Source organism: Macaca nemestrina, chromosome 7 (assembly GCF_043159975.1).
Source record: "Macaca nemestrina isolate mMacNem1 chromosome 7, mMacNem.hap1, whole genome shotgun sequence".
Lineage (NCBI taxonomy): Eukaryota > Metazoa > Chordata > Mammalia > Primates > Cercopithecidae > Macaca > Macaca nemestrina.
This window is the reverse complement of record NC_092131.1, coordinates 153832549-153846353: the sequence shown is the minus strand read 5'-3', so window position 1 is coordinate 153846353 and position 13805 is coordinate 153832549. Positions and strand designations below refer to the sequence as shown.

Sequence of the window (13805 nt, the reverse complement as noted above, 5' to 3'; positions counted from 1 at the left end):
TTGTACTTACCACACACACACACACACACAGACACTTCTCACACCCCCATTCTTCACAACTCTGCACTTGTTTTTCTTCTTTTATAAAGACAGTACTTTCAAAACTATTGAACTGAATTGAACAGCATTGATCTGTTCTTTAATTTATTTCAACACACAATTCTTGAGTGCCTATTGGTGCAAACATGGCTCCAGGTAATAGCGGCAGGGGTGGCACCATGAAGAACATGGGAGGGATAACATGAGGTCCAAGCATAGGGTTTGGAATAGACAAACCTGGGTTTGGATCCCAACTTTGACATCTTTTGTCTGTGTGATGCTGGTCAAGTTACCCATCCTCTCTGTGTTTCACTTTTTGCATTTTCCAATGGGAATAATTATAGTACCTATGCCACAGATTTGTTGTTTTGGATTAAAGAATTTGATGGCTGCAAAGCGTTTGGCATTGTACTTGGCATACAGTAAACTTTCAATAAATGTTGGTGATGAAATAGGGCATAAGTTCTGCCCTCCAGGAGTCTGGAGTCCATTGTGAATAAGATAGACATCCGAGTCACACAGTTACAGTAGTTAGTGGAATAAAGGTTTAAGCAAGGTATTACGGAAATGTAGAGGAGATTGATTCTGATTGAGAAATTTGGGGACGGTTTTGCAGACTGGGTATTCCTTCAACAGGCAGCTATTGCGATCAAGGCATATCACTGAAGGAGAAGGGAGAAGAGGGATAAACACTACAATTGGGAGCAGAAGACTTGGGTCACTAGCTGTGCTACCTTGAACAAATCACTTGAACTTTCTGAGCCCAAGTTTCTTTTCAGTAAAATGGGGAGAATATTACCAGCTCTGCGTGCATCCCAGTATTGGTATCAAATGAGACACTACGTAGAAAGGGCTTTGTAATTTCTGAAAATTAAAAATGTAGTTGTGATGGTGGTGATGATAGAATAAATAGTTTTTATTGTCAGGCTAGTGGAAATCAACTTATATCCATTCATTCATACTCTCTTGGCTTGCTCCCCTTGTGGTTAATGGTATGCCTTTGCAAGTCATCTGGCCAGGATTTCTGTTGACAAAAATGTTTTGACAAAGTCTACTCTTAATTTCCCTGCATGCAAACAGAGGCAAGCAGTACACCAGATAGATCATTCAGAAGAACAGATAATCAAAACATCACTTCTGTTTAGCGCTGAAATGCAAAAAGGAAGGAGTGCACAGAAGGAGGCCTTAGATCACCTACCAAGTGAATAATTAAGAATTAACTTGAATAAGAACTTGCGAAAATCACTATGCAAATAGGGATCACACCATGGTATGGATCTAAAAATCCAAGATGGCAAAGCAAGCTGATTTTAGCCTTTAGAATAAATACTCTCTGTAATCTTCTGTCTCTATCATCTTTGAGGAAACTGCTACATCTAAAGCATTCGAGCAAAATTTGGTTTTGTCTCTCAGGCCTGCAATTTTGCAGCTTGCTCTGTTCTGGATGGGCTGTGCACATACCTTCAAGCAAATTGTTGGAATCGCTCCCAGTTCACTCAGCCAGCTGACTCCATTAAAAAGGAGGATTTATCTTTTTTTCCCTCTTTGTCCAAACTACAGGACAAAGAGCATGGCAACCAGTGGCTAATCATAGGGCCCACTGGAGCCTGCCCAAAAAAAGAAAAAAGAAGAGTCCCCTCCCAGGGCAGCCCTTACAGTTGCCACATCAGAGGATTGCAAAGAGCAGGTTACCCCATAAGTGGCCCCCTGCAACACCCCAGAAGGCAAAATAACAGCTAGGGTGCCGTCATCCAGGACAGTGACCACAAAGTCTGGGTACCAGTGCTGCTGCTCTAGTGCAGCCTTCCATATAGATCTATATCTTTAGGGTCCTCATTTTAAAATTACATGTTGGATGGGCCATCATTTGGGGGATTAACTTAGCATTACATCATGTGCCTGAGAGTGTTTAGGTTCATCTGATGACAAAGCGTAGGAAGGTAATAAAACAACTCTGAAATAATAATAATAAGCCACAGGAAGAGGGTCTTCATGGTGGGAAGCATATGCAGATCTCTTTGCATATGAACCCTGTAACTTGCTGGGTGATATCAGGCAAGTCACTTAACCTACTAGTTTCTTCATCTACAAAATGAAGATGATAATAGTAGTACCTATCTCAGAGTTGTTTGGAAAGGAATAAAATGCAACACAGTCCCTGGCACCCAAAGAGTGTGCAATAAATAGTAACTGCTAAAATAACTCCCAGGCATCTCAAAATACTCAATTTGTTTTGCATGACTAGGCCCATTTCCAAAAGTTGCATAAATATACTGCCTACAGAATGCAGTTCTTGCTCTGTTCTTTAAGGACCTCCAAAACCCTGTGTGGACACTTTGTTTATTCTTTTTGCAAAGCTTGGGGAGTGGGAAAAGGAAAGGGTTACAGTTTTCCATTTCACAGACGGGAAATCCAAGGCATAGAAAAAGTAAATTACTTGGCTAATGTCACATTAAAGCCAGCAGCAGAACTATAATCGGTCATGACCCCCCATTGCAATGCAGCTTGTCTTCACCTTTCAAAAGTCAGGGGTAAGCAACTTCTGTCTCAGTTTTAATACCATCAGCCTAATTTCTCAGATTTTCTATAGCTGCTGATCTTGAGAACCTTTGAAGCTTCAGGGAAATCACATGGGTGATTTGACCTTAAATCTCATGCCACTAGCAAAAGATTAATTGCTAAGACCTGGAAAGGGGCCAGACAATTCTGTGTAGCTGAATAGCAGCATCGTCTAGGGATGTGACTGTCCTGACAGATTTAGTTAGTACATAATTGATAAATCTAGAGTTTGTATAGCTTCGCTTAACAGATAGATAAGGCAATGGGCTCCGAAGGTTGACATTTACAGAAGCTCTCCCAGTGTTTTGTAACACTGAATCTAGGTTTTCTATCCTCTTCCTCTGAACATTGCTCATTTTCTAAGGCTCTGTTCTCAGCAGGCAATAAGATGAGGTTATCTGACAAGAGGGCCACCTCACCCAGTGTAAGCAAGAAGCAAGAGGCCTCCTAAGTGTAGCACTGTCATGTGACTGCTTTGAAAGTCTTACTTACCCGGATCCAGTGTGGGGTGAGGTCAAAGAAAGATCCAGCACATTACATAGCAGCTAGGAAATTTTCGTCACAATCAGAATCCAAAAAGGATAAAAGGCAGCCAGATACAACATGAAAGCTTGGATAGTGTGTCTAAACCTTGGGCAGGAAATTTTGCGCTGCTTGACTCCTGTTCCAGACTAAAACGTGTCATAAGACCCCTTTTAGCAATGTGAACTCTGACAGGCACCCAGAAACCTCAGCTTTTATTTCTTTGACTTTGGTCACCCACTCCACAAAGTATTTTGCTTATTGAAAGGAATGGTGGTGAATGCTTTTTAATTTGTATCCAACGCCTATAGAGTTTATTGTAAGATTTTGTTATCTTCTCTTAATTCTTGCTGTCTAGTTTTATGTTTCAATTCATGAAGCATTGTTGTGTGGCTGATATATACCCAGTGTACTTCTGTAATTTTGTCACTTCCAGTTGTAAAACATCTGACCCACTAGCTTAGGTCAGTAAATCGGTGGCTTACAGTGTGAAAGATTTTCTGTTTGTTTGTTTTTGCATGGTAGTGAATAAGAATGGCATTAAATAGCCTCTCTTGCCCTCACAAAAAAAAATGTAGTAACTTTATGTATCATAACCTAACACATAGAGCTATTTTTTTAAGCTAGTTGTGACAACTTTCTGAATACAATTTACTAAGATACATTACTTTTTATTTTTTCTTTTGGAGACAGGATCTCACTCTATTGCCCAGGCTGCAGTGCAGTGGCATGATCATGGCTCACTGCAGCCTCTACCCCCCAGGCTCAGGTGATCCTCTCACCTCGGCCTCCCAAGTAGCTGGCACTACACACCACATCCGGCTAATTTTTGTATCGTTCATAGGGATAGATTTCCACCATGTTGCCCAGGCTGGTTTCGAACTCCTGGGCTCAAGCGATACACCCGTCTTGGCTTCCCAAAGTGCTGAGATTACAGGCACGAGCTACCTCACCCAACCAAAATATATTACTTCTATTAAAAGATAATATATAAAAATCATTTAGAAAAGATATACTATGTATAAACAATTATCTTATCACATACATACCATTTTAAATATTAAAAGTTTATAAGACTGTTTCTAGAAACGTTGTAGCTCTGAGTTAAGTGGGTGATTTGTCTTCTTTCATCAGAGGAATTAGAGAGATTAGAACAGGAGAGACTAGCATTGGAAGCGACTATCAAAGACAATGAGTGTGAAGAGGAAAGTGGAGGCATCCGAGGCTTGTTTAAAAAAGCTGGCAAGTTGAATATTACCAAGACAACGCCTAAAAAAGGTAAGTACTTTTTAAAATTTGCAAGAAAGTTTATAAGATAAGTCACTATTTGGGCATCTAGAAAGAGTCCGAAGTCAGCATCTAAGATGTTGGGGGCATTGAGTGCAGGTAGGAACTGAAAGGTTTCTCTCCAGAAGGTAGTATGGATAAACGGTAGCAGCTATTGTCATTTATCAACCTCATTAAGTACTTTGTACCATCTTACTGCCAAAAATTATTTTTAAAATGTAATATTTGGTTTGGAAGTCAAATAGTGCTTAAGCAGATTGCATGCCATGAAACAGAAGTTTCTCAGTTAAGATGGAAAGGGGATAGAAATTTAAGAGTCAGTACCCAAACCGTCTTATCCACACATACCCTTACCTTTCAGACATTTCAGGGAACTGAAATATGACTAGTACATGCAAATATGGTATCCAGCTGGAACGCTGATTTCAAAAAAAGCATCTTTATCACAAACCAGAATGCAGGACTTAGAACTTTATTGATACTCACTACCTGTAGATTTCATCTAAATCGTACATTTATATGTGAACTTATGGTATGCAGTCCTGGGACAGAGGATCAGAGGTTGGGAGAGCTCGTTACACGTTTTATAAACAGACGATTCAAACGTTTGGATTTTTGAAAATTACTTTCCGAAACGTTACGGGTTTGAGTTTAATGAGGTCCACAGTGACCTCTGCTGGTCCAAAATCAGAATGTTAGCAGGCATTTATTTATGCACGAACGTCCTGTAGTTACTGAAGTCACACTCTGGTGTGAGGCCAGGAAAAGATGGTTTCTCTGGGAGGGTCTCCAAGTCAAACAGCAGGATCCAAGTGGAGACTTAGCAGGCTTCTGGTCTAGGATGACCAGGGCCAACCCTTCAAAGAGGCTCTTCGACAAGGCCATCTCCCACCCCATAAATGGTTTGTCTGTTTGCTTTCCTACTATAGCCCAAAGATGAAATTTCACCTATAATATAATAGTTTTATACATCTACAGAGAATGATGGGAAATCCAGATATTGCCCCACTTCAGATACTCTGGGTACTGTCGAGTTCCTGGGATAACCCCATGGGCCGTGGCCTACTCCTTACAGTTCACCTTAAAATGACATAGATGATGTGTTTGAATTCAAGCTGAAGCTACATCAGGGTGAAAATATTTAAATAAGACTGTTCTGGATGCTAACTACTACTTCTTTTCTTTCTAATTATTTGGTTTAACTGTAAAAAAAAGTTAACAATCCATTAAATCTGCTCTATTAAGTGGTACAGTCTGGAAAATAATGGAAAATTCAAAAGTCATAGCCCAACAGTGTGGTCTAACTAGAGAGAGGGAAGCATTAATGTCCTTATTATGACAGCAGGACTTGTTATTTATTCTGGAAGCTTATTTTTGCATCACAATACTTGTTTTGGCAAAAATATACTCTTCCAAAAGTCAACATGTCAAATTGTTCAGAAAAGAAAAGTAATAATGTTATATACTGTTTTAATACCTAGAAGTTTAAACATAGCTCTAAAGTGGGCTCATTCACTACTCTAGGCTTCCGTTATTGTCAACTCTTGAGTTCTAGACCAGAACCAATCCTGCCCCCAGGCACCTGAGTATGAACAGGAGGCCTCTGGATACTTTGACTTGTCTGTAGGTGAGGGCAGAGCTTGGTCCATTTTGTAAATAAATTTTTCTCCCTCAGCAGTCCCAGGGATGTAAAAACAATATCAGATCATTGCTTCAGAACTGACAGACCCTAAACACAGAAACAGCAAAAGATAAAACAAAGCATCTTCAGAACCTCTTAGATCAGAGAGGAAGCTCTAAAGAGGCTGTCAGCCCTCCTCTAAGCACCAGGCTGACACCACCTCTTTGAAAGAGAGCAATAAAGTCATGACTTTCAAAGACACAGATATGAGAAATACTATGTACACTGTGGCAAAGAAACCCCTCTTGGCAAACAGGAACAGGTCCGGCTCCAACACTGGCCGAGTTCCCTGGTACACTTTCATTGTATCCATGTTAGGGTAGAAATTGCATTTTAAAAAATTTTAACTGTTTTATATGCACCCTGAATTATAACTCGAGTAAAGATGTTTTTATTTCCATATTTTCTAGCTTTTTATTTTCATCTAATTCACAAAGATTCAAATAGCTCAAATGGCTTTACTTTAGCTTCACAAGATTCCTTGAAAAGAAAGCAGAGGAGTAAGCCAGGCCGACTAAGGGACCAAATAGTCACAGAGTTCAAGATGCACACGGTCCCTGGCAAATTTTAGAAACCAGACCTGAATGGAACTTAAACCAAAATAGTGCTTCACACATCAATTCCTTAATGAAAGGATATTTCTGATTCTATAGCTTATTTCCAGAAAACCACTTACCACATGTGAAGTAAATATAAAAATATTAATACTATTAAGTTGATTTATATCTGAGATTTGGGGAAATGGGGATTTCTGGCTAGTAGCATTGCTGCATGCCTCAGTAATAACTCCACTCTGAGACAGATTGCTAAAGGTCTGAAAAAATCCATTGTTTTTTAATAAAAACTATAATCATAAAGCTGTTTTACTTAACTATTGACTGTCAATATTTTATTTAACTATTGAAGGTGGTCTAAATTATTCTGGGATTGGACTTTTGTCTCTGCCTTTTGAAGAATAGAGTCGCTATTTATTTTAGGTATAATAAACACGAATCTGTGACCTTTTCTCTATTTTCATCAGTAGATTGATTGGAAAGTTATTTTGCTTCTGCCCTCAGAAGCAAACAGATGCATCAATTCCTCCTTCATTTCAGATGGCAGCATTAACACAATCCAGTCGATGCATGTGGGAGAGTTCAACCAGAAACTGGTGGAAGCCAGCACTCAATTTAAAAAGAAACAAGAAAAAGGCACAATTGATGTTTGGTGGTTGTTTGATGACGGAGGTAAAAACTTTCAGAAAATACACTAGGGACAAGAATTCCTATCTTGATCAACTTAACAAACTGCATGAGAAGGTATATGGGAACAATGCTGGTTAAAGAATAATGTTTCTGTGTTCTCCAAAGATTGTAACTTAATTAAGAGCTATCAGTGTGGGAATGAATAAAGATATAAAGCTATTCATTTCCTCCCATTTAGATATACTCAACGTGTCATAATTCACTCTTTATTCCAGGGTTAACACTTCTTATCCCCTATATCTTGACTCTCAGAAAAAAATGGAAAGACTGTAAATTAAGGATCTATGTCGGAGGAAAGATCAACCGCATTGAAGAAGAAAAAATTGCGTAAGTAGTTTACCACCCACATGTTAGGTCATTTCAGAGGTTTGTTGCTTTAATGCTTTCATTTTAATAACTTTAAGTGTCTCTGAGACAGAGTAGACTTAAAAACAAAGCCACCAGGATAGGCCTCGTGTTTACTTGGTTTTCTGGTCAGGAAATTATTTTCATATTTTTCCTGATCACTGTCTTCAAGCAAGACCTCTTATCCTCTGTCACAAATGCTTTCCAAAAGGAAGGTGCCACAGAAGCCTCATCGCAAGTCCTGAGTGGGAGCTTCATTATCTCATATAATGCTTATTTTGTTCTGACCAGTAAAGGCATCCAAGAAAAGAAGAGCCTGAAGGAAATTCGGGTCCAGTTGCTTTTTCTGTGGGAATTCAAACCTCCTAATTCATGGCAGTCACTCTTAGCACAGCATATGTAAAAGAGAACTAAATGGAGAGACTGCACCTGGGTTCTAGCCCCAGCTCTGCCATCAAGGAGCTGTAGGACTTTGCAACAGTTGCCAAATACATCTGGGTCCCCAGTTTCTCCTTTGTAGTTTGAAAGAGTTTAAAGGGATGACTGTAGAGAACTCTTCTAATTTAACTTTAAAAAAAAAAAAAAATCTCACAGTGTAAGTCTGTATCTTTCTCATTAATGTAGCCATTGAGAGCTGATGCCAGGTGTGAGAAGAATAAGCATGCTGCGAACATGACACATCTAGAGGTCTCTGGTGGAAATTCAGAAAACCACCTTTAGCACTTAGTCCCTCATGGCACTGAGGGACTAAGCTCCGAGTCCTTCCTGGAACCAGCACTTCCAGAAGTCACAAAATAATGACAGGCTTTATTCAGTAATTTTTAATATTTTCTCTTCCCTCTTAGGATGTATTGTGCTGTGAATGTGGTATACATATATATATACCCATACACACACACAGACACACATATAGTTATAAATTGCTACATTGTTACATTCTGAGAAATGTGTCAGGCAATTTCATATTGTGCAAACATCAGAGTGTACTTACACAAACCTAGATGGTATAACTTACTACACACCTAGGTTATATGGTATACCCTGTTGCTCTAGGCTACAAATCTGAACTGAATACTGTAGACAACTGTAACACAGTGGTAAATATTTGTATATCAAAACATAGAAATGGTATAGTAAAAATACAGCATAAAAGATAAAAAATGGTCCACTTGTATTGGGCACTTACCATGAATGGAACTTGCAGGACTGGCAGTTGCTCTGGGTGCATCAGTGAGGGAATGTGAGGCCCCAGGACATGACTACGCGACTGTAGATTTTATCAACACTGCATACTTGGGCTACACAAAATTTATACAAAAATATTTTTCTTCAAAGCTGGACCTGAGAATAAAAAATATTTTTCTTTAATAATAAATTAACCTTATCTTACTGTAACTTTTTTACTGTATAATTTGTAAGCTTTTGACCCTTTTGTAATAACACCGAGCTTAAAACATATTGTACAGCTGTGTAAAAGTGTTTTCTTATATCCTTATTCTATAAGCTTTTTTCTTTTATATTTACTTATTTATTTATTTATTTTTTGAGACGGAGTCTCGCTCTGTCGCCCAGGCTGGAGTGCAGTGGCCAGATCTCAGCTCACTGCAAGCTCCGCCTCCCGGGTTTACGCCATTCTCCTGCCTCAGCCTCCCAAGTAGCTGGGACTACAGGCGCCCGCCACCTCGCCCGGCTAGTTTTTTTGTATTTTTTTAGTAGAGACGGGGTTTCACCGTGTTAGCCAGGATGGTCTCAATCTCCTGACCTCATGATCCGCCCCTCTCGGCCTCCCAAAGTGCTGGGATTACAGGCTTGAGCCACCGCACCCGGCCTTTTTTTTTTTTTTTTTTTTTTTTTTTTTTTTTTTTTTTGGCGGAGTCTCGCTCTGTCGCCCAGGCTGGAGTGCAGTGGCCGGATCTCAGCTCACTGCAAGCTCCACCTCCCGGGTTCATGCCATTCTCCTGCCTCAGTCTCGCGAGTAGCTGGGACTACAGGCGCCTGCCACCTCGACCAGCTAATTTTTTGTATTTTTAGTAGAGACGGGGTTTCACCGTGTTAGCCAGGATGGTCTTGATCTACTGCCCCTGTCGGCCTCCCAAAGTGCTGGGATTACAGGCATGAGCCACCGCGCCCGGCCTGCTTTTTTCTATTTTTTCTTTTTAAATATTTTTGTTAAAAACTGAAACACAAACACACACATTAGGGTAGGTCTATCCAGGGTCAGGATCATCAATATCACTGTCTGCCACGTCCACATCTTGTATCCCACTGGAAGGTCTTCCAGGGCAATAACAGGCATGGAGCTGTCATCTCATATAATAACAATGCTTTCCTCTGGAATATCTCCCTAAAGGACCTGCCTGAAGCTGTTTCACAGTTCACTTTTTTTAATAAGTAGAAGGAGTACACTCTAAAATAACAATAAAAAGTATAGTATGTAAACACATAACCAGTAACAGTCATTTATTATTGTTATCAAGTATGTACTGTATGCAATTGTATGTGCTGTATTTTTATATGACTGGCAGTGCAGTAGGTTTGTTTACAGCAGCATCACCACAAACGTGTAAATAATGCGCTGTGCTATGCTATTATTACAACATCACTAGGTGATAGGAATTTTTCAGTTTCATTATAATCTTATGGGACCACGATCGTACATGCAGTCTGTCATTGACCAGAATGTTATGATGTGGTGTATGACTGCATATATATTATACGTATATGCATATATGTCTTTTCAATCAAATCAATATGATATGTATATACTAATATATATATTTAATTGTACTTCAAGAGGATCATATTAACATGGAAATTAACATAATGTCTATAATATTTTATATTTCTTAAAGCTGCCAATACTTTATTGGGACAATTAGTATAATTTGAAAATGTTTTGTGGCTTAAATGGTAGTATGGCATCAATGTTAAATTTTCCAATTTCAAAAATTGTGCTCTCTTTATATAAGAGATTGTCCTTGTTCTTAGGAAGTGCTCACTGAAAAATTTAGGGGTAAAGGTGCCTAATATCTGCAACTGACTTTAAAAGATTAGAGTAGATAGGTAGATAGATAGAGATAGAAGTAAATAGATAGATAAATATAAAGAGAGAGAAACAAAGAAAATGATAAATCAAATGGGACAAAATATAAACAACTGGTGAATCTGGGAGTTCTTTGTATTATCTTAAACACTTTTCTGTAACTTTGAAATTATATCAAAATTATCAGTTGCCAGGAAAAAACCTCATATATATATATAAAAGCCATATACATATAAGGCTTATATATATGAGGTTTTATAATATACACGATGGTTTATAATGTTATAATATGTTTATATATTGTATAATTTATATATAATATGTTTATATATAATTAATCATATAATTTATCATATTATGATATATTGTATGATAACTGTCAGTAGTTTGTCAGTAACTATAAAAATTACACCAATATTATAGTCCATAAGTATTAAGACTTGCTGTCTTTCAAATAACAAGAAATGTGGACAGATTTGCATTCTGTTCCCTGTGACATAAATACAGGGTTGGATTGGCTGTTGCCAGTGTCTGCACCTACAGGGGTTTCTTTATGCCTTCAGTGAAATAGCTTGGTCCACACTTGATGTGTTCATCAAGTACTGTAATGAAAATCAAACACCAACCAAAAAGCCTCTGTCTGAAAGCTAAGCTGAAATAAGACATGATTGCTTTTGATATCTTAACTCAAACACAAAACTCTTTGATTGAAAATAGTTAAATATGCAATGATGAAGTATTTTCCTCTCATATTTTCAGAATGGCTTCCCTTCTGAGCAAATTTAGGATAAAATTTGCAGACATCCACATCATTGGTGACATCAACATTAAGCCAAACAAAGAGAGGTATGAAATATTAAACAAGATCCATTGATTACCCATGGACTCTCTCATTCTCTTTTGTGTTGATTATCAACAGTAAAAATGTTATGTATTTACTGCAGTGACTTCTTAATGGGATCTAATAAGAAGGGCCTTCAAATAATCATGAAGAACTAACAAGTACATTCTAAAGGGAAGAAAAGCCTTTACAGTGAAGACAAGCCTGAGAGGGAGAATTGTTGAAACAGATTAGTTCGTAGTTTAGAATTGCCCTTCCTGTTCTCGGTTTCTATGGTGGCAAGAGTAGCAGGAAGCGCAAGGTCATACTATTCTGACCGGAGCCATCAGGGCAAGTTTTGTTATTCAGAGTTACTCGTGGAGCAGCCTGGATGGGGAGCTCTGATGGAGAAGATGTGGAAACAGCTCGTGTCTTCTCGGCACACGGACAATACCAACTCCCCAGGGTCATTTTAGCTTTTAGGCACTAAAGGCCCAACAGGTAAGGCCTGTGAATTTTGCGGGGATGTCTAAAACTATCTGAAGCCTGGAAAAGAAATGTATTGGCTCCAAAATAAAAAAAGAAAATGACAAAATCAAAGTAATCATTTAAATATCTTCAAAATGTGACATTATTTTAATCCTCATTAATTGTTATATTTATCAACTCCATTAGTGTCTTTGTCAGCTAAGGCTGCTATACCAAAATGCCATGGACTGGGTGGATTAAACAACAGACATTTATTTCTCACAGTTCTGGCGAAGTTCTGGGAAGTCCAAGTTCAAGGTGCTAACTTACTCAATTTCCTTTGAGGGCCCTCTTGGTGGTGTGCAGATGGCTGCCTCCTTGCTATGTCCTCACATGGTGGAAAGAATTCTCTCTTTCTCTTCCTATAAGAGCACTAATCCTATAATAGGGAACCTACCCTCATGAACTCATCTCAACCTAATTACCACCCAAAGGCTTCACCTCCAAATACTATCACATGGAAGTTAGGGCTTCAACACATGAATTTGGGTGGGGGGACACAAGCATTCAGCTTATAACAATGATATTTTTGGGTTTTTTTTTTTTTGAGACAGGGTCTCACTCTGTCATCCAGGATGGAGTGTAGCAGTGCAATCTCAGCTCACAACAACCTCTGCCTCCTGGACTCAGGTCATTCTCCCACCTTGGCCTCCTAGGTAGCTGGGACCACAAGCACGTGCCACCACACCTGGTTAATTTTTTGGTAGAGACGGGCTTTCGCCATGTTGCCCAGGCTGGTTTCAAGCCCCTGAGCTTGAGTGATCTGCCCGCCTTAGCCTCCCAAAGTGCTGGGATTACAGGCATGAGCCATCACACCTGGCAACACTGATATTTGAAAACACTTGTAGGTTAGATCTTCACAGTAGTTTGCAAGGGTGCAAGAAGATTGTTTAGAAACCATGGCCAATTATAAATTAAATTAAATATTTAGAGTTATCATTTAACAATTACAAAATGTTTTCAATTATTTATAATCTAAAATCATATTTTGTGTTGCACTCACATGCAATTTAATACATTTGATTTCGTGTGGAGTGGGGCCTCCAAGAGGAATCATACAGAGGGATGTGAAGGTCCCAGAATGGCTTAGATTATCACGGTTCTGTCAGATCTCTTCCCTTTTCTGTTGACCATCATTTCTTCTTCCTTTTGTACTTCTTTTTTTGTTTTTTTTTTTTAAATGGAGTCTAGCTCTGTTGCCAGGCTGGAGTGCAATGGCGCCATCTTGGCTCACTGCAACCTCCGACGCCCTGGTTCAAGGGATTCTCCTGCCTCACTCAGCTGCTGAATAGCCGGGATTACAGGCACGCACCACCACGCCCAGTTAATTTTTGTATTTTTTTTTTTTTTTAGTAGAGACGGGGTTTCACCATGTTGACCAGGATGGTCTCGATCTCCTAACCTTGTGATCTGCTTGCCTCAGCCTCCCAAAGTGCTGGGATTACAGGTGTTAGCCACCACACCCAGCCCCTTTTGTACTCCTTGATGGATTATAATTCCATGTTTTTCAAGGCTTCTTGACTCTTCTTTTGATTTATTGCTATTCTATATGAGCTTAATAACTAACTGAAAATTATTCCAATTTAAGATGCATTCTTACTGATCAAACAAACTTGAATTTCATATTCTTTGAGGTTACTCATGATCCTTCCAAGGCAGTGAGTCAGTTAAAATGGTTTTACAAAACACCTTAACTGCAAGGCGTGGTGGTTCACACCTGTAACCTCAGCACTTTGG

The 13805-nt window shown here is 39.0% G+C and overlaps 1 protein-coding gene across 7 annotated transcripts in view; it reads left to right on the top strand.

Annotated features, from left to right (window-relative positions):
- The window catches only part of LOC105490718 (solute carrier family 12 member 1), a 102031-nt gene that overhangs the window by 76836 nt on the left and 11390 nt on the right, over nt 1–13805 (top strand). For 6 of the 7 annotated variants that reach the window (XM_071066895.1, XM_011756621.3, XM_011756607.3 and 3 more), the window contains 4 exons: nt 4255–4398; nt 7183–7314; nt 7548–7659; nt 11480–11566. In XM_071066895.1, the coding sequence (XP_070922996.1) occupies nt 4255–4398; nt 7183–7314; nt 7548–7659; nt 11480–11566 (475 nt within the window). Of the gene's footprint in view, nt 1–4254; nt 4399–7182; nt 7315–7547; nt 7660–11479; nt 11567–11664; nt 12595–13805 lie in introns of those variants that run through there. The other variant, XM_071066897.1, reaches the window with a different exon arrangement.